The sequence below is a fragment of the Botrytis cinerea genome, chromosome 15, assembly GCF_000143535.2.
Source record: "Botrytis cinerea B05.10 chromosome 15, complete sequence".
Taxonomy (NCBI): domain Eukaryota; kingdom Fungi; phylum Ascomycota; class Leotiomycetes; order Helotiales; family Sclerotiniaceae; genus Botrytis; species Botrytis cinerea.
In genome coordinates this window covers 1131486-1151329 of record NC_037324.1, presented here as the reverse complement: position 1 = coordinate 1151329, position 19844 = coordinate 1131486, and the positions used below count along the sequence as shown (strand labels likewise).

The window sequence follows — 19844 nt, the reverse complement described above, 5'->3', positions numbered from 1 at the left end:
ACTACAATCTGATTTGTGGTTAACCAACCATAAATCGACCGCCTCACTTTTCTTAATTATGTCTGCTTCACTTATCTTGCACCCACCCACCCACTACAATTGAAAGATTATAAGTTAAAATACCAGGAGCGCAACACATCTGAGGAAAGGTTCATTTTCCCCTTTATCATTTACCCAAGATATTCGACTGTACATCCATTTCTTTGCTGTGGTAACATCAAGTTTTATCCCTGCCTTTCTATCAAATGACGGTCGCATAGCTTATCCATAGCTTGCTCCTGTCTCGAATGAGACTGGAATTCTTCCTTTTGGACCCAAATTCTTATAGGATCCCCTCACGACAAACCTCTGTTCCTCTCAATCCAGTCGCATAGTTATCAGTATATTGATCTTGGTCATTGCGATCTGAAATCAGATCCGCAAAGTGTTTGACAAGTGTTAATTTCCTTATTCTCTCTCTTGACTTGATACATTCCACATACGAACCAAGGAATCAACCTTGGTTCAAAATGGATACTCCAGGCAGCGATATACCTTCTGGGAGCACAGGTATTTCCACCACAGACACATCTACTGCGACATCTCCCAAGCCTACTATTTCAAACGTCAGCCCAGACGCAGGATCGTCCAATAGCCATATTATTTCGATTATTGAGAACGACGACTCAGCCTCAGATGTTTCGATGTCCGCAGATTCTGAGGATGAATATGAAGACACCTTGGATAACCTGGCCATACAATCCAACTCGAGAGCCCAACTTCCGGAAAAAACTAATGGTCCCATGTTGCAGTCCTCCCAGCCGGAAACTTCCAGGAAGCGGAAATATTTAGAATCCAGAGAGGATCATACAAATGGCCGCATTGACAATATAAAGACCCTTGAGGAAATGCGCAAACGTCTTAAACCAGATGAGATACAGGACCATTGGAGAAGTGAGGGCCAATTGCATTTGAATCGGTCTGTTCTGCCAGCTGAAATTTGGCATCACATTTTCACTTTCACTGCTCCTAAAACTTTGGGTAACTTGTTACAAGTAAACAAGTCTTTCAATAAATATCTTGATCCTTCGTCAGATAGCACCATTGTTCCCCTTTCCAAATCTTCTGTCCAAGTATTAAAGCCAGATGCCATCTGGCGAGCCTCTAGACGTTATTTTCAACCTCTCATGCCTGTTCCTTTAGTTGGACAAACTGAACTTGATATGTGGAGAATGTGTTGCTCCAATGCTTGTCAGTTCTGTAGCAAGAAAAACTCAATTGCCAGTATTGTTCAATCAGACCAATGGCATCTGGGTCCAGGGGAAAATGGAGTCATTCCCATCTGGCCTTTCGCAGTGAGATCATGTGGAATTTGTCTTCTGCAACATGCTATCAAGGTATAATCTCACATTTTCTTTGGTTTATACCTGGGGCTCACTAATTCGTGCCCAGGAGATTGATGTATTGCTTTCCTCATCAATTCCGTCACCGCTGATGCCGGCCTTGCCATTCGTATTTCTCACCAACGAGTTACATGTCATTCCAGCAACAGCATTGCAAAATGGCCAGCCACCGCCAACTACTCAAATTACGAAATACTATCTCAAAAAGCATATCGAAGAGATTAAAGATGAATTCGAATCTGTCAAAGCTATGGGCTCAGCAACAATAGAGGAATGGCTCAAAGGTCTGGAAGATCGTGGTAAAGAACGACGTAACGATTCAGCTCGATGGGAGAGGTGGGAGGCCAGTGGCGGCATTATTCGGATCAAAGCACCAGATCAACATGACCCCTCAAAACAGATACCTGCAGCAATTGCTTCAGGCACTGATCTTATCCCTACAAAAGGGCAACAAGTATTGATAAACAGTGGCCCGAAATTGCCAAACCATAAGCCTGACACGCACTCATTACCCCAAATTCCCAAATCATTGCCTGCAATACACACTTCTTTCCGTAAGTTCTCACTTTGCTAATCGTGCCATTTATTTCGTTTTGTGGAAACTGACTATATGGCCATAGCGGCGAACATTCCGGTACCGCGGTACGACTCGCCTTCGCAGAGTATTTATTCTGCATATACGCCTCGCTCAAATTTACAGCCAAAACATGAAAGGACCAAGGAGGAAGTTGCTGATCTCAAAGCAACACGAAGGACTGAAATTGAACGAAGATCTTTATTGTTAGATCCTCCACTGACAGCAAGTGTTCTAGCCCATATGAGTTCATTCCAGGCTGCTATACAGATAATTCAACCTTTAAATGATGGTGCCTGGGAAGTTTTGAAGCCCAGACTACTATCACAGAGAGAAGAAGCTGAGCAACGAGAAAATGACCGGATTACCCAGTCCCAAGTAGTTGAGGAGCGCCATTTCAAGGATATCCAAGCCAAACCGGAATACAAGGAAGCCATTGACAGAGAATGGGATGATGCCCAGGCCCCACTCCGGGCTCGTATTGGTGCATATGCCGACGAAACAATTCGTTCTGGTTGGAATGGTGGTGACAAAGTGACCAAAGAATCTAGTCCTAAATTTGCCGCGGACGTCCTGATCTACGTCAGAAAACGGTTCTATGCTGAAATTGCCAAGGATGACGCTGCAGTGCGGGCAACAGGCCAAGAGCCACCATCGGATCCTCCATTAGGGCCATACACTCGCAAGCTAACTTTGGAAAACATGAAATGGATATTTGATACCAAGATCAAACCTCTCACTGAGCAGTATAACAAGGACCTTTTTCTTTGCAACGTCTGCGACAACAATTTTAAGTATTACGGTTTCGAGGGCGTTGTTCAGCATTTTGCTGCCAAACATACTACTTCGCTCAGTTTTGGTAGCATAGTTGTACATTGGAAATCAGAATGGCCAGAGTATCCACCGTTTTGTCCAGATCCTATTGCCCGGGTTAGAACTGTCTTCCCTAATTTTCCTGGGCCAAGTGCCACCGCTCCCTACGCCGGTTCTGCTCCATCTATCCCGCCGCACAGTGGTTATGCTGCATATCAGCAGCTTGCCTCAGCTGCACCGAATTCCAATGTTTATCAGGATCCATATTATGGCCATTCCCAGTATGGAGACCAACATGTACCCCCCCAGCCTGGTCCTTATGCACCGCAACAAATGTACCAGGATCCGAACCAAGGCTACTCCCAATATACAGCACAATCATTGTCTGCCATAACCCCAGGATACAGCGACCCTATTCAAAGTTACCCACAGTCTGGTTATGGAGGTCCCTACTCTACACCAACTCAGCCAGGCTATACGCCTTTGCCCCCTAACCAGATGTATCCTGCCCCAATACCGGACAGCAATGCCCAGCAGTTATCTTATGTTTCCCACAATGCCCAACATGCTCCCTCGTACAATCAGCCACCAGTCTATACCAATGGAAATTACTCCCAAATGTCAGCGTCCGTACCGCAGCAAGCACAACCTCAGGCTTCTCCGTTACCACAAAAGACCGAGGAGTATAAAGCCCACCTTCGGCAGCTTGGTCACGACGCTAGGACTATCTGGGACTCGATAACTGGCGTGAAAGAAGTTCCTGGTAGCGTAAAGGCACACACCATCCTCTTTCACATATTAAAAAGATTTCGCTCCAAGTTTGGGCAGGATCCACCACTCTCGATGATAGTTGATGGACTATCCAACAATAAGGACATGCGACCTGTCCGAAACATTAATGGACTTTTGTGTCGAGCTTGTGTACTAGGTATGGCAGGTTCTGTTACATCTTCAAAGCCCGATAGGAAACATTTTTCATTTCCCCAACTTACCATCCACTTCCGCACAATACACGAGGAAGGAGTGCCCTCAAACCTTATAGGTCACTTCCCAGATTGGACAAAGGATATGGTCGAGCTTCCCGATCAGGCAAAAATCTATTCACTTGCAACTGCCCCGGGAATGGAAGGTCGAAAACTTGAGACCTTTTTAGAAGCGCTCCCAGAGATTGCTGCGGCTCCACCAAGAAAGGACACTATGTCTCAGCGAACGTCATCGTGGCAGCCAAAAGCCGAGCCTTTAGATCAAGAAACATCTCTCTGGCAGCAGGCACCACATGTCGGTCAGGACACAACTGTATCCCTTGTGCCCTCGCAAGACAGTCATGAAAAATACTATGCTACTGTTGCAGACACTAGCACCCCAGATACAGAATCCGTTTCTGTCACTTACAATAATAATCCGTATGATCCACGGCACCCTCGAGGCGCGCGAAAACGACAATCATCACGTAAATCCGCATCGATCGCCGTTTCATCTCGTCATGAACAAGACGGCCAACTAATCCACGATGAAATTGTTAATGTTCGGCGACCCACCAAGTCTATATCACCTGTTGTATCTTATTCCAGACCCGAAGGAAGTCATAGCCGCCGTATCGCTCATGATGAAGCCCCAATTTACTTGGATAGAAATACTAGGTATCGAGAAGCAAACGATGCAGAACACAGACCTCGCTATGAACGAACCATCAAAAGCTACGATGATTTAACTACCCCAGTTCGGGAGTATGCAACCGCAAACTCCCAATCGCATAAGCTAAATCGACAGGAACAAGCATCATCCAACCCCTCAAGTGTTGCGAAAAATTCGTTAGAAGCCCAGTACAGGCCATTAGAAGATGCAACATCTCAACAAACCCGTATCTTCGATGTCGTAGCTCAGATCTCGCAGCAGGCACAGCAAGCACGTGGAAAACAGACTACCATTCGTGAAGGGCCTGTTGAGATCGGGTCCGAAGATGGTGAGTTGCAAAAAGATACAATTGCGCAAGCCAATCATAAGCGACCATTAGATGAAGCAACTAATGAGGCGGAACGGTTCCTTGGCAGCTTACAACCCGAAAAGCGTCCCGATGCGGTTAGTCAACGAGTTCAGCAACCCATGAGGCATAGAGAGGATTATATCGAGCCGAAATGGGAAGCAATACGTACTGACAGTGTGCGCCAGAGACGCCTTCTGTCATCAGAACCACAGCAACGTTTCCGAGAAGTGTATGATGATGATCCAGTCGTGTCTGGTCGGCCGACACATGCCCCCAGTGAGCAGGGGTCTTACAATGGGTACTATACACAAGAGCGCCCTCCTCAAGCTCGACAGTTTCGAGCTTATGCTACAAACGATCATTACATGGATCCTGTCTCTGGGCAACCTTTTGCACGAGAGCGTTCTCCTGAAATTCTTGATCGAAGATACGCGAGTAATGTGATTTATCGTGATGAGAGACAGGGAAGTCATGGTGCTCATCGCACTCCAAGTAGATATGCTCGATATGAGAGTGTCAGATTAGACAATGACCGAGCACGTTCAAGGTCACCAGTGTACGTTAAGGCGGGCGCACAAGCTGGACAATATGCCGAACGCAGTCCAGAACCCCATCTTTCTCGCCAAGAGCCCATATATCGTATGCGGACACCAAAAGAAGAAATAATTTATGAGAGGGCTCCACGTCAGGAATACTATCGTGTGTACGCCGACGAACCTCGACCTCGACAAACTTATGAATATATCCAGTACGATTCTCAGGGTCCTTACATCATACATAGACCTGCCCGCCGAGAACATGAGACAATTTATGCGGCGTATGAGGGCGAGCCGCTCTCGATGCAACCTCTTTACGAAGCACGCTCAACTGTTGGACATACAGATCCTGCCTATTATGAAGAGTACGATCCTCGCCATCCAGAGCCACCCCCTGCAGCCGCAGAAGCTCGCGAGGTTAGATACCAGTAAATGGTGTTTTGCTTGGGGGATTGAGACTTTCTATTATCATTTTACAACATGCTCTGCAAGGTTGGTCTGGTGTGAATTTTGCATTTTTCGCGTTCTGCAACTTTTGTGTTTTTTTTGCACTTCTTCCTCGTCGAAGAATATTTATTGGCTGGTAAATAATTTCTCCTTTTTATGTATCACCATTCATCTCTGTTGTTGTAACAGTTATCGTGTACAACAAATCAGTTCTATATGGTTTAGATTGCTCTGAGAGCAACCTCCCGGAAAGGCAGGTTATAGACGTAGGCGTTTATACTTCTGGTATAGCCAGATTTTTTTTTTGAGGGACAAGGGACGATTCATGAAATCTTTATCATGTTGTACTTTTATAAAAAGCATTGTATCGGTAGGCAAAGTAATACATAATCTAAAAGAGAACTATTGATTCTATTATTCCTACCTTTCCACCTTTGAAATCTTACTGTGACCCTATAGTATTGTGATATCATGGCACAACTATTCAAGCCATATATCCAGTTATTGGTTCTAAATTGAAAACAAGAATGTATCTCAATAAAGTGGTGTGATCAATAGATTCACTATCACGCCCCAAACTCAGAGTGACTCGACTCTGACTCCTAGTGGGTGACACATTCTTCTTCTCAAGTATACACAATGACATGACATCTTTCTCTCAACTATCAAACACCCACCTTCTTCCGAAAAGCACTTCATTGCACTGAGATTTCTGCCGGTCAACACGTTACCCTTAAATATCGAGAATAAGATCAATTAGATCTTCCCAATTCCGAGATAATTACAATACAAACCAAGAAAAGTCTCTGTTTGTTTCGAACTTTCAAATTTTCAAGCCCCAAATCGGATCAAATCAAACCACGAAAATGAAAGCCCTCTGGTGGGTAGCCATTGTCCTAGCCCTCCGTTCTTTACTCGGTCCCTCCCACGGTTCAGCCAGAGATTGGGATCACCATGAAAGTAGAGGTAGACGTTATAATTCGCGCAGACGAAGAGAAAGAACTAGGAGTAGTGAGCGATATGAATACGATGGAGATGCGGGAGATTTTGAAAGATTGAGTGGATTAGGCGAGACTCTTCTCGATCTTCTTGGAACGGAAACGAAGAGTAGAAGCAAGAGTAAGAGTAGGCGAGAGAGGAGGAAAGGAAGTGGAAGGGAAAGGGAAGGCAGGAGGAGAGATAGTTTTACTTATTAGGTGATGGGCCTTGGAATAGAGAGTTGGCAGTTGGTTGCGTCTATCACCCTTCACCCTTTACCCATCCTCAATTTCTAAGCTCTTATTGAAGAATTGCCGAAAAAGGGCGGACATACCACATAGAGCGAAAGGGTCTGGGAGAAATTTTTTAATGCAAGGACTTTGCCTCGAATGTACACAGTGGAATATAGAGGAGAATTTATTATGAAAAATTGATTTCTGCCTTTTGTCCTCCGCCCACACTACTTATTAGTCTGTCATCACCATATCACTTATTCAGCCCAGTAGGATTTCCAATACACTGCAGTCCGACAGTATGACAGTCAGAGGTTCTCAACGTTTGAAAGCAATACAACGTTCAAGATGCTTTGAACTTTTAAAATAATTTAATCAGGCTCAAGCAACGAAAGTTTCCGATTGTCGGACTGTAATCCCAGACTTTTGGATACTTTGAGACTCCAAACCCAAAATGGGTAGTTCGTTCGAAAGTAGAACATATGAGGGGGAGTTTTACGAATCATAATTCCCCTCATAGATCTGCACGAATTAATAACATCACATTGTGTCCTAAATATCATAAGGTTTATGCTAGTCTATAAGATCTCATCCACTCAGAATTTATAGCTTGGAGCTTAAAAACCTGTTCTCAAAAAAGAACTCTCAACACGTCATAGCAGCCTAGCGCTCGCACACACACACACATATATATATATCTTGCAATCTGTCTTCGTTTCAAATGCTGTTGAGAATTTGCATGTGTTTCCAGCAACAACTTAATTTGACCTCTAATAATCAGTATCTATCTCTACACCTACAAGATAAGACCAGAAACATCATCAATCTCAACTTCTCTAATCACGCTTCAAAACAATTGCGCCAAACCAATCACCAATCATCACTCCGTCATCGTCATCTCCCATCATGCCATCTACTACTTTGTCTCAACGCACAAATACATGGGCAGTATCCAAATCCTCACTTTCATTGGCTACCATCCAGACTGTGTTACTCTTCAGCTATTTGACGATTGTCGCATTGATATTCGCAATTGCTGTTTACAAGGAAATCATGGTGGAACGTCGACGATTTCCACCTTCCAATCCAAACGACACGGAGGAAGGACGTGAAGCACGCCGAAGAATCTGGGATAGAATTGAGAAGCGAGACTCTTCCCTTCTAAGTGACTACCAATCCCTTGCTATACAAGTAGAGAGTTGCGCTAGAGATGTGGATAAGGATGATGTTTATTACATAGACCTTGTGGAACAAGCGAGGGCACTGGACTACACAATAAAGAGCATAAGAAATGAAAATAGGATAAGATACGAGTCAAGACGTACTGGGATATATAAATTGAAATAACCTGGCATACTAGTGGGTGTACGGACCAAACGGACGCTTCGAAAGTAGAGAGATGTCCCTTCAGTCTATACTATGTACCCACTGGTGGATGAAACGAGAGACCAGACAAAACCGAGATGTCTAACAGCACCCGAGACCCCCAATACTGAGCACAAATATCTCCTCTACCTAAGCCAGCTATAATACATTAATAACTGGGAAGAAACTCAAGACATATTACCGAGACTGCCAATTCGGGGCGCCTTCGCTTGATAGAGATCTTTTTGATCAATCAGATCATCAGATTCCTGAAATCTGATCAGACATTCACACCCGTTTTCGGATATGAAATCTAATCAGTCATCAAAGCACACTGCATGGACTACATCGTTGCCCAGAATTGGCAATCTAGGTAATATCTCTTTAAGAAGCTTGGGTTGCGGTATGTCTCTAAACATCCAAATCTAGATATAAATCAATTTTCGCCTTTAGAAGATGCTCGCCTAATTTACCATTACCATTTGCCGCAACTTCTTATAAATAAAAGAACTTTCGAATAGCTCCCATTACAATTTTGTGGTCCTATTAATCTCTGTAAGAGATCCACTCGTCTCGGTTCGGTTGGTATAGATGTTCATTTAAACCACTGCTTAATGAGGAAACTTGAAAATAATGGTCTAGGGCTCTTATTGTAATGGCTAGTTGGCCTTCAGACGAAGCTGGAACGAGGCAGATTTTTCACTACACTACGGCACTGCATCCGCCTCATTGTTATTCTGTACGATGTTCAATTTTTGTCAAGGACGACACAAGGTATCCAAACTTATCTGCTTGATATTTTAAAGCTACGCACTCATATGTGAGATTAATCATGGGTAACTTTGGTTCAACTTTCATCGAAATCTCAGTCTCAGTGCCTCGATTCACGAACTTTGCTTCTTGATTCCCTCCCAATCCTCTTTACTGAACCTATATTCAACCTCCTTTCCATCACTCTTCACCCGCTTCCACTTTGTCATCCCCATCCGGTCAGCCAGTCTTTGGAACGGAGTATTCATTGCCAATGTCTCAAAAAACGCCTCATCACACCCGACGCCTTCCGCTTCCACCTGTCGGAATGCAAAGTCCAACGTGGCCTGCAACGCCTCCCGCCCGTACCCCTTCCTCCACTCGGAGCTATCAATCAGAACACCCAGGTCCGCAATTCGCTTACCCTGAGCGTCCGCAGAGATTGCGTTAATGCCACCAAAGCCGATGACGCCACCGGCGGGTAGTGAACCTGATCCCGTCTCTGTTGTTGGGGGTCGGGTTATGACTAGAAAGTAGGCTTTCCCGCTTACGCGTAGGTCGTTCCATTTGGCGATTCGGCCTTGGTATTCTTCTACCGTTGGGCTACTTGGCTTGTGAGGTTCATGTTGGGTGTTGAGGGGGTTAGCAAAGATGGCTGCGAGGGAGGCGGCATCGGAAGGGACGGCAGGACGAAGGGTGAGGTTTTCAGTGCGGAAAATAGGATTTGGAAAAGACATCTTGCGACAAAAAGTGTTGGTTATTATCAGTAACTCAAGTTATAATATTACGAGTGATTAGAGGACAGCACACTAAAGCGTATGGTGTAGATAGTCACTGATTATGTTCTGTCCAAGGATCAAGAAGCTAGGAAAACTAGGAACTGGGGAAGGGACTTGTATACTGGGATGAGGACTCATTGATGAGTCATATCAATGCAGAGATAAGCGATGCTTGCTTACATGATTACGTGAATCCTATATTCCAACAAAAAGTATGTTAGCGAGAGGCACAGGTGGTTTCCAGCCTTGTCGGAAAATCCCCTCTTCGTGTCAACGTGAGTTGTTAGTATTTCCTGTATCTTTGTAAGGCCGCAGGGTTAGGGCGTGTTCAGAACGTGTATTTAGCCGATATAAGCATGTGCCAACAAAATGTCACTGCATCGTTTAGATCTACAAATTTAAGGTTAAAAATCAAGGCACTAACCCTATTTTGATATCCGAACGAGCTCTAGGCAGGTGTTTTGATTAATAGTCTAAAATCCTAGAATTTTTGTATCTAAATTTCCTTGAATTTTAAAGCATAAGATAAGCATAAGATAAGCATAAGATGAAGCTAGACAAGATCCACTGACAATTCCCTTCCGTAATTTATGTTTTTCGACATACTAATCCTTCAACAACTACACCATACACACTTCGGGTGAATTGTGCTCTGTGAAATATTAGCCGATGGAGGCCGTGAATAAGGAGACAAATGCTTCATATCAGCCCTTGAGCAACTTTGGCAACGGTGAAGGTTTATCTGCCTCGAAGAAAGCTCGTTTGCTGCCACGATTGTCGCCGCAGTGTTTCCTGGCGTGTAATGTGGCCATCTTGCTTCTGAATGTCTTTGTAATCACCGTATTCATGTCATGGGGGTTGACCAACAACGTTTTGCGTGCTACCGACTGTATCCTCCCTCCAAGGAGGTCACTTTATGTCCGCTCCACATTCGAAGTCTCAGCCACTGACCTCAGCCCAGCGCCTAATGACAAGCTTTTGCAGAGACAGCAACATACGTCCACACTCTTCTCAGCATGGTCCGGAGCTCCCAGCAACGAAACAGGTCAAGCATGGAAACGCCTTGCCGAGGACAATATGGGCGGATTTAGTATCTCCGTAGAGCTCTTCCAACAAGTCAATCCTTCTCTGGAGACGGGAATCCGTGTACCTCACGAGCTTGAGGACAAGTATGTAGTGACTTTTGACGTTTTGCGCAAATTGCATTGTCTGGTAAGCGAGCTCGCTAAAGTCTTATCCCCTCTGCGATACCTGTTGCCCATCAAAAAACTCACACTTATGTGCCAGAATCTTATTCGCCAGAGTTTCTACCCAGATAGTTATCCTGACTATCAAGGCTTCAATGGTCACACGTCAGAGGGGGTTCAGGTTCATCGCGAGCACTGTATTTAGCAGATTCGACAGTCGTTGACGCGTAGCGGAGACCTCGGCATTTTGACGTACAATTGGGTCAAAGGAGAGCGAATGCCAAAGCCGAACTTCAAGACGGTGTATGCATGCCAGAACTGGAATCACGTGGCAGGTTGTGCAAGAGAGAACTCTGTGGAAAACTTGATGCAATATATTAGGAGACCAAAGGGGGGACTTCAGCTGATTCATGTGCCATGCGAGGAAGGAGTGGATTGTGATGGAGTATACTGAGGGTAAGGACTAAGACCTTGAGAATCTGTTGTGATATTCGAATGAATATATATACTTCTAAAAATGCATGTTCGCACTGGCTCAGAACTAGCCTTTCATGGAGCTGGAAATATATACCAGGTTATTCAATAGTCCGAACTGCAATCCAACAATATAAGGTTTTGAATATCCAAAGCAATTACAAATTTGAAAACAGTTTAATGTTTTAATCAAATTCAATACCGTAAATGATTTGATAATCTTTATTGTTGGACTGTAGTCCAAACTATTGGATACAATGATATACAAATTTCACTACTGTTTATTATCAACACCTATTTACCTCAGCTCGTCAAACAGATCTCACATCGTTGCTCCCTCCTTCATTCTCAGTAATGAATTCCGTGGGCACTGCTCGGTCTGCTCAATTTTCTCTCTGAGATAACCCACACTCTCTCTTGCACTGATGATCAATGTTTTCTCCGTCTATATCGTCCCTTAGGAAGTTGCCCGCATCATCTGTTTAAGTTCTTGGACGCTCCAGTGTGCCATCAGCCGAGCACAGAAACGACTGCGCAACATAACTGAGACAGTGCCCTACATGCATCTCATCCTCGCTCTTTTCCATATGAGCGCCTCTTTTGGAGTTATGTGAGTGAGCGATGCCCCCGCTCTTTGATCCTTTGATAGTGTCCCGAATCATAGAAAGACAATATAAGGCATGAAATATGTTCACGCCATGTCCGGTATTGTACGTCTCGTTGTGTCGTGCCCAAAGAAAGCCGCCTTTCTTGGTCGAGGATGTCGTTGCCCATATTGAATCTCCGACCTCCGTCATATCTTTGAGCTTCAGTCTCGTGCGGAAGGTTTGGAGATAGGCATTGGGGGGTGTTTTGATCAACTCATCATTGTCATTCGTGTTGGGCTGTTCGCACAAGCATGGCGATGGTGAGAGCCATGCCCTGTACGTTTGACTGCTCGGAAAGCTGGCCCCGAAAAAGACGAAGAGCGAGACAATAAGAAGAAAAAGAAGTGTGAAACAGGCAGCGAGACTGGTGGAATTCAAGACGAGAGCACGCATGGTGATGAAGATGAGGATTTTGAGCAAATAGATACAGTGAGTTGTCAGGTTGCCTCGACGTGCACGCAAGATTGCAGTGTAGGACTTGGAAAAATAGAAGCCAAAATCTGGACAAGGCTTGCCGAAAGAAAGCTAGAGAATGTACTCCGTGGAGCTGACGGCAACGAGTATCGATGTGTCACTCAACACAGGATTCTTGTGCATGATGTAACGTGTTTATCGATCGTTGTCTCTTTACTAATGAGCTCATTGTAATACGGAATTCTGACAGCGGCCGTTTTTGGAAGGTATCTTACAATAGACATATCGTGAGCCGTCCCGTACCTTGCACTAGACGCTCTGGAGATATGTACACTATGACGCAGGGATATCGGAACGTGGGGTTGAGATGTTTTGGACCGATGCCGACACATCGGCTGCGGGGCTCAGGGGTCTAGACGAACGAATCGCTAACAGCGTGATGACCAGGGTTTACATGGCGTCTTTTTGGGGTAAATGATAACAAAATTCGGCGCTTCGGTTCTTCAGAGTATATTACAGGGTTTAGCCGCACATTTTAGCATTTCACTATATGCTACAACTTTTTACTATAGTTGATATAATCGCCCTTGAATTAGTCATTTGATTATTTCCGTAGATCTATTTGAATAAATGATTTTATAGTAACCTAATAAGAATATATTGAAAGTAGTTAGTTGTTGTAGTATTAGTATTATAATCTAATTGATACTATAAAAGAATAGAAGATGACAGAGGTTATATAAGAAAAGCCTTTGTATATATTATAGTTAATCTAAATAGATATATATAGTAAATAAAGTGAATCATTATATAGCGACAGTGAGATGAGGTGATACACTTGAGATTAAAGTATATAAATATAAAGGATCAAATTAGAGAATAGAATATCATTGTCTTTTCAAGTCGGGAGAAATAAGAACTATAAATACTAGCTAGAGAGAGGGTTTTTTTAAATAATTTTTATGATCTTCTATTCTTTTATATTAAAACATTTAAAACATTTAAAACATTTAAAACATTTAAAACATTTAAAACATTTAAAACATTTAAAACATTTAAAACATTTAAAACATTTAAAACATTTAAAACATTTAAACCATTTAAAACATTTAAAACATTTAGTCTGTGTAGCCAATCGTATACACACCATTGGAATCAGATATATAAGAAACAGAAAATGTACAATTATATTTCAGCATCATATGCATATTGAAAGTATTAAGGCTGGTTCTCGCCAAGAGGCTAACGCACATACGCTTGTCAGCTACTTCGTATTGATGATCACCACTGAAGGACAGAAAGTAGGGCGATCGCTGAACGGCGCTACGCTGTGCTGTCTGAGCTGCCGCTGCGCAAAGTGCATATTAATTCTGAGTGTGTACTGTTCAACTTTCATTGACAGCGCAATGGTATCACCATGATAGTATAATGGACGCTGGAGTGTCCGGGTCCATGGTGTACGGAGATCGAGACTTTGCCTGCAATTGTAAAAAATAAACAACGTGTATACCCTTGCCACTACACTCTACACCACACCCAACTCTCTCAAAAAGAATTCGCTTCGAACACGAACCCCTTTATTTGCAAAGCACCCTCAGAATCCCGGTCTATCATTGACTCCCCTAACAATTTCATCATCTTCCATCTTCCATCTCTCATCAGAGAGATAGAACCCAACAACACCCTTCAGAAGTTAATCTCCCACTCTAAAATACACAATCGAACAAATAATCCAAACAATAAAGAACATCCAAAAATCCACAAGAACCGAGAAGTAGCATTCGACAAGCGTGCCTAGGTAGTACTGCTACGTATACATCATCGATTTCACAGATCCATTATTTCGAATCCCATTAACGATGAAAACTATCTCAACCCCTAGGATGGATTCAGTTCCCAAGATCCTCTCAATACCATACCCAGCCCCATTGCAATATTTGAAAAGGGCTCAATGTTCCAAAACTTGTGTGTGATTGTAGGTAGGACCACAGTCCAGACTATCGGATACCCTGAACGCAAGAGACAGTATAAAAAATCTACAATCTACCCCAACATAAACACAACATCCCGCTTCCCGATTCACCATTCCTCGGCTCAGGGATAGATGCTCAGACACATACATATATACACACAAGCGATTTGAACCATCGATACCCATGAGTTCTTATAGCCATTGGCCTGATCTCATATTCAACATCATCTTAATGATCTCCATTTTCTTCACATTGCCCACATATTATATGCATCATATACTAGATCCCCATCAACCACCAATCAATATATTGCAAACGTATGCCTATTTTTTAAGTGGGCTGCTAACTGTTTTTATGATAAGCAGACTTAAATAGAATTAACAATCGAGCGAGTGAGGTTTTGTCATGAAGTTATAAGTAAATGCAGTATGTTAACTCTACAATCAAATCATCACCACTGCATCATCGACTATTACCCACAGTCAAGCGCTTGATTAAATTCAAGTAATTGCAAAAATCATGTGTAAATAATATTCAAAGCCAGGCCATCTTCATATCTACACTAAGCCCACGCCAATTCGTACTGTATAACCATAAAATCTCCCAAACACCTATGCATGCCGTTATGTATAGTATAGTATGATTTAACCAAAATCCCGATCCTTCAAACTGAGGCTTCATTTACCGGCGCTCCGCTACACTCCATTAAGTTACCCCAACATGCCCCAACACAATAACAATAACACTACCTGTGCCTACGTATTTATAAAACCATCAACATGCCAACTCCAAAATCATCAAAACATATGCCCCAAAAAGCAAATTCGATCTAAGGTATCATGTTATCGTAGTAGTATCCCATATTCTCGCAGCCTCCCCTTTTAAAATAAAAAAAAATCAAATTCCAGTGCTTTTATCCCACGGCAATTTTTTGTACAATGTGTTCACATTTCCGTTCCAAAATTATCTCAATTATTCGGATATTTTCTTATCCACATTATTCTGATGTTTGTCGGAACTGTTCCATTTGGAGAAGATGCCACCACTAGCTTTTGGACTGACACTTCGTCCTCGTTCCGGTGTTGCTATGCTGTGCCGCCTAACATGAGTCGTACCTTGATTCCGATGGCTGTTTGGAATAGTTGGGCCTGGGTGAAGAAGACTGCTAAGGAAGTTCGTTGGTGGGCCTTGACGCTCCGTATTGGCTCTTTGAACGCCAGTGTTGACAGTTGCGAGATCTGCTCCATTGCTGACAGCTGTCGCATTGGAATTACGACGGTAAACTCGTTGTGCTGCATCCAGAGCTTCTTTCTCTGCTAAATGCTCGCTTGGCAACAAGATGGCTCGATCGAGTTCGTACGGAAGACCACGATGACGCCCACGAATTTGCATCGCAATAATGACAAGTTTCGAGACAACATTGAATTCGGCAGATAAAGAGGCATCGATTCCCGGATATCCTAGACTCAGACCAACTGTGCCATAGGCACTGACAATCTCAAACAAGACAGAAAACATGTTAATAGACGGATCAGTACCTTGAAGGCGGCCGCCTTCAGCGATTGAAATGATAAAAAGACCCAAGAAAATGTACCATAAATCGAAAGACAATTGTCTTCGAAGATGTGCACCGACGTAAGAAGGCTCGCCCTCGTCCTCGTTTTCCTCTGTTGGCGATCCGTAAATACCCAATGACTTTTCCTCATAAACGTTCGTACGACGAACAGAAATGGCAATAGGGAGAACCGAAATATACATCATAATTAGATAAGAAACTTGGATGGCGGGATGAAGTTCTGCAAGATTGACAACTCCAAACCCAGCTGTTCTTGTGGAAGCAGCTTGGAACCAACCATCGAGAACGCGAATGTTCACTGGCAGATTAGTCACAACTGAATTGCCGAGCTAAGACAGGCCGTTAGCAAAGTAAGCCGCACCACGAGAGATGGAAAAACTTACATCAAGAATAATGAAGAACAGTAAGTCAACCCCGTTCAATATAACAAGAATCCAGAAGAGCCACCAAGTTGCCTTACTTGGAAAAAGTAGCGTAAAACATCGACGAGGATGGTCTAACAAAAATCTCAATTCCTCCCAAACCGCACTGTTTCTGGGCACCCACAATGTTGTAACCCAAATGATGAATCTGAGCATGATTGGAAATCCCGTGTTGCCAATGATGATCAGAAATGACATCAGCAAAAGTGGCCAAATAGCAGTATTAAAAGAGATCATGCTGTCAGGGGTGAGGGTAAATCCCAGATCCGTAAAAGCAGAACTAGCTGTGAATATACTCCACCAGACTCTGCCCTGACCATCTTGCTCGACTATTGAGCCATAGGTTCGGCTATTAAGAATCCAAGGCAATAGACAAACAACCGCGAATATACTAAACCCTACGAAATAACAAGTCAAAATTAAAGCCAAAGATTTCAGTGATCTGTATTCGATTCCACCGAGTTCTTCTCTTTGTTGCTCAGTGAGATCAACGAAGGCTGAGTTACGACCGATGGTTGGGGCCCAACTCAAATAAGGAGTGGGGTCCTCCTTTTCGCCAGTAAGAGCTGTTTTGATGCTTTGAAATGTTGGAGCTCTTGACTTCAATCTCGACATGACCGCGCCATTTCCATTACCCTGAGCCTCTGTGGCTTCGGCGCCCTCAGTGTTTCTGTTGTTGCGGAATCTCATAACACCCTTCATGGTAGCGCCTGCAGCTTTCACATCATCCACCGCCCGTTCAGCTTTAGGATGTGTTGGAACTTCGATCGTAACATTACGCTTCCTTGAGGGATAATGATCTTGCCATTGCGACTCTCCATTCAAAGTGCCTCGATCAATGCTTCCCCTTCGAGAATACATAGAACCTCTGCGAGATAACGTCCTTATAACCGGATCTTCTTCCTCCTCCTCAACGGTTTGTGGAGCAACACCAGCATCTGCATCTCTTGGTCCAGGAATTCGAAGAATAGTCCTGTCCTCCGGATTTCTTTGACGTTCTAGAAAGGCAATATGGTCTTCATCCCTACGACGAACTGGCAATCGCAACTCTTCATCGGCCAGTCCATTGCTCCTCTTTACTTGATCGGCAAATTTAATTTGTGTGTGATGCGAAGTAGGACTAGGATCGTTCGCGGTCTCCGTACTTGATATGTTACTACTTCCAGAACCATTGACAGCATCTGCCTTGTTTAGCGCCTTTTCTTTTTCGATTGCCGCTTGAATATCATCAATGGCATCTCGATTATCGCGCATAACATTTGCTCTGGTTGTGCCATGCATCACAACAATGTTTCTGCCATTTACACCTTTCTCCGCATCTACGGTATCCGCACCAGTTGTTCTCGATCTCGAGAATGATTTGGCGATGCTCCTTCGGTTCCTCTTGTTTTGGGAAGCAATGTGCTGGAATCGTTTTTCGAACCAGTATAATCGAAGGAAAACGACAAATGAATTGATCGTGATAGGGTTCGTGAATATAGGTATTAGATATAGGACAATTTGCTGCCATGTGTTGAGGGTGTTGATGTTAATAGTGTTCAATCCACTTTGGGTTGCACAACCACTTGCGAAGAACAGCGCATCTATGTAAGGTATGTCTCCTCGAATGTATAAACAGATAGAACCGAGGAGTGCCATTCCAATGATCCAGAAGTCTTTTCATGACGTTAGGTTAGTAACGTTACACAATGCGGAGTTTTCCATTATGTGTGTCTCTCTGAACTTACAATGTACAGTGATGAAATTGAAATGGGGACTTTTGGAAATAAAAGATGGCTTGAGAGCCGCAATCTGTTGCCATAGTTCTATGAGAAGGGAGAACATCTTTGCGGTTTGGAAAGAAGAAGAGTTCGACCAAGGAGTGTTGGCAGCGCTCCGCAGAAAAGATCAAAGTTATCAGCTACTCGAATTTGATAAATAGTTGGAAGCCCCCGTTTGCACGGAATGCATCATATAAGGGTCGCAGACCCGAGGAAGTCGCGGAGGAAGTCTGCGAAAGACTCCTCGGACGGTTTGTTGTATGATGTTTAGTGTGGCGAAGCAAAGGGGGAAAGAAGCTTTCGAAGATTAAAAAATGACGAGGTTCAAGATTGGTCTTTGTTAGTCTTATCAAAACTTGGCGGGAAAGCACAATGGACGTGGTGATTCCTTAGTTTTGTCCGTCGACCCAGATCACAACACCTCAATTGGATAATTGTTGGACAAGATCCCGTGGGAAATTGGTACAATTCGACACGTCAATATGGACTATGGAATCTCGAGTGCTGTGTGATAAGATAAGAAACAGGACGGGCACAAGGAGGAAAAGAGAAAGTGGGCCAGGAGAAGAAGAAGAGGAAGTGAGCGCGGAAGACGAAGACGAAGACGAAGAAGACGAAGAAGACGAGGAGACTGGGATGACGAAGGGGAAATTGATATGATACGAGCAGCCGGGGGTGGAATCGCCTGTATGTTATATTATGTACAAATGGAAAAGAATTTGAGGGAAAAATAGAGTTTTCCTACGGGCCAGCTAGAAGATTGTTGGTTTGTGTGGTGGGTGGTGGGTGGTGGTAGCTGTACTGGAGTCCACACTGTTAACCTTTTCTCTAGCCTCATGGCAGGTTGGCAAAGAAATAATTTTGTTTTCACTTCCCTGTAGAAAACGGGTGATGGGTCGTAGAACGCACAAAATAAATCATTCTTGCATGTTCTAGTCCTTGGAAGATCTTCAGCCTCGAATCAACGATTAGATGATGGCGGCTATTTACCGCGATGCATTTCATTTCTGACACATTTGCTTACTATAGTCTGTCGCCAGGTATTCTACAGTTGGCGGGATGGCTGGAGGTCTAAGACTTGGGCATCTTTTATTCGCTAATGGCCATGACAGGATGATGTGATGTTCAATGATTATTGTTTCTTCGATGGCGAGAACCATGTTCTTGATGGAGATTCGCTGTAGATAGCCCTTTTATTAATTAATACCTCGCTTCTTTCTGACCTCCCGATAAAATTAAAGCTGCCATGTGTGCTCGACGTACTCACTACCCTGGCCATTCTGGTTCGTTTCCTCGGGAAGAGCACCACATTTGGAGTAAATTTCCTATTGCGCAGTTGCAGATCTTACACCGGTACTTCGAACGGAAGATAAGAAATCGTCGAATATTGAAGCGTGCATCAGTTAGCATGTGGGCATGCATTGCCATGGCTAATAAGATGCCATGTACAATGTATTATTGTGTGGTTATATTCCGTTCGATTGCTCTGAAAAGCTCCACCCCTTGCCTCCAGAAATTACGAGAGATGGAAGTATACAATCAGCCAGCCA

General features: G+C 43.7%; 5 protein-coding genes across 5 annotated transcripts; 3 read left to right on the top strand and 2 right to left on the bottom strand.

Annotated features, from left to right (window-relative positions):
• The first annotated feature begins 10 nt into the window (after positions 1-10).
• Positions 11-6150, top strand: BCIN_15g03280 (hypothetical protein). Its single transcript, XM_024697547.1, has 3 exons — positions 11-1376; positions 1432-1936; positions 2003-6150. Exons 1-3 carry the CDS (start codon positions 510-512, stop codon positions 5719-5721), a joined length of 5091 nt encoding a protein of 1696 aa, XP_024553363.1. The 5' UTR covers positions 11-509; the 3' UTR covers positions 5722-6150.
• A 168-nt stretch (positions 6151-6318) lies between these two features.
• BCIN_15g03270 (hypothetical protein) lies at positions 6319-7393 on the top strand. The gene has a single exon (XM_024697546.1). The coding sequence runs from the start codon at positions 6603-6605 to the stop codon at positions 6930-6932; it is 330 nt and encodes a 109-aa protein (XP_024553362.1). The 5' UTR covers positions 6319-6602; the 3' UTR covers positions 6933-7393.
• Positions 7394-9044: 1651 nt separating this feature from the next.
• BCIN_15g03260 (hypothetical protein) lies at positions 9045-10280 on the bottom strand. Its single transcript, XM_001558243.2, has one exon. The coding sequence runs from the start codon at positions 9797-9799 to the stop codon at positions 9197-9199; it is 603 nt and encodes a 200-aa protein (XP_001558293.1). The 5' UTR covers positions 9800-10280; the 3' UTR covers positions 9045-9196.
• A 383-nt stretch (positions 10281-10663) lies between these two features.
• Positions 10664-11306, top strand: BCIN_15g03250 (hypothetical protein). Its single transcript, XM_024697545.1, has 2 exons — positions 10664-11053; positions 11129-11306. Exons 1-2 carry the CDS (start codon positions 10688-10690, stop codon positions 11231-11233), a joined length of 471 nt encoding a protein of 156 aa, XP_024553361.1. The 5' UTR covers positions 10664-10687; the 3' UTR covers positions 11234-11306.
• A 3673-nt stretch (positions 11307-14979) lies between these two features.
• Positions 14980-19522, bottom strand: BCIN_15g03240 (hypothetical protein). Its single transcript, XM_001558240.2, has 3 exons — positions 18262-19522; positions 16496-18189; positions 14980-16441 (listed from the first exon to the last, which is right to left on the bottom strand). The coding sequence occupies exons 1-3, from the start codon at positions 18356-18358 to the stop codon at positions 15509-15511; spliced, it is 2724 nt and encodes a 907-aa protein (XP_001558290.1). The 5' UTR covers positions 18359-19522; the 3' UTR covers positions 14980-15508.
• Positions 19523-19844: the final 322 nt, after the last annotated feature.

Coding starts and splice junctions, on each gene's coding strand:
- BCIN_15g03280 (XM_024697547.1), top strand. CDS start 510: ATGGATACTCCAGGCAGCGATATACCTTCTGGGAGCACAGGTATTTCC. Junction 1,377..1,431: donor TTCTGCAACATGCTATCAAG/GTATAATCTCAC, acceptor ATTCGTGCCCAG/GAGATTGATGTATTGCTTTC. Junction 1,937..2,002: donor TGCAATACACACTTCTTTCC/GTAAGTTCTCAC, acceptor ATATGGCCATAG/CGGCGAACATTCCGGTACCG.
- BCIN_15g03270 (XM_024697546.1), top strand. CDS start 6,603: ATGAAAGCCCTCTGGTGGGTAGCCATTGTCCTAGCCCTCCGTTCTTTA.
- BCIN_15g03260 (XM_001558243.2), bottom strand. CDS start 9,799: ATGTCTTTTCCAAATCCTATTTTCCGCACTGAAAACCTCACCCTTCGT.
- BCIN_15g03250 (XM_024697545.1), top strand. CDS start 10,688: ATGTCATGGGGGTTGACCAACAACGTTTTGCGTGCTACCGACTGTATC. Junction 11,054..11,128: donor TGCGCAAATTGCATTGTCTG/GTAAGCGAGCTC, acceptor CTTATGTGCCAG/AATCTTATTCGCCAGAGTTT.
- BCIN_15g03240 (XM_001558240.2), bottom strand. CDS start 18,358: ATGTTCTCCCTTCTCATAGAACTATGGCAACAGATTGCGGCTCTCAAG. Junction 18,190..18,261: donor CAATTTCATCACTGTACATT/GTAAGTTCAGAG, acceptor CGTCATGAAAAG/ACTTCTGGATCATTGGAATG. Junction 16,442..16,495: donor TGTTCTTCATTATTCTTGAT/GTAAGTTTTTCC, acceptor GGCCTGTCTTAG/CTCGGCAATTCAGTTGTGAC.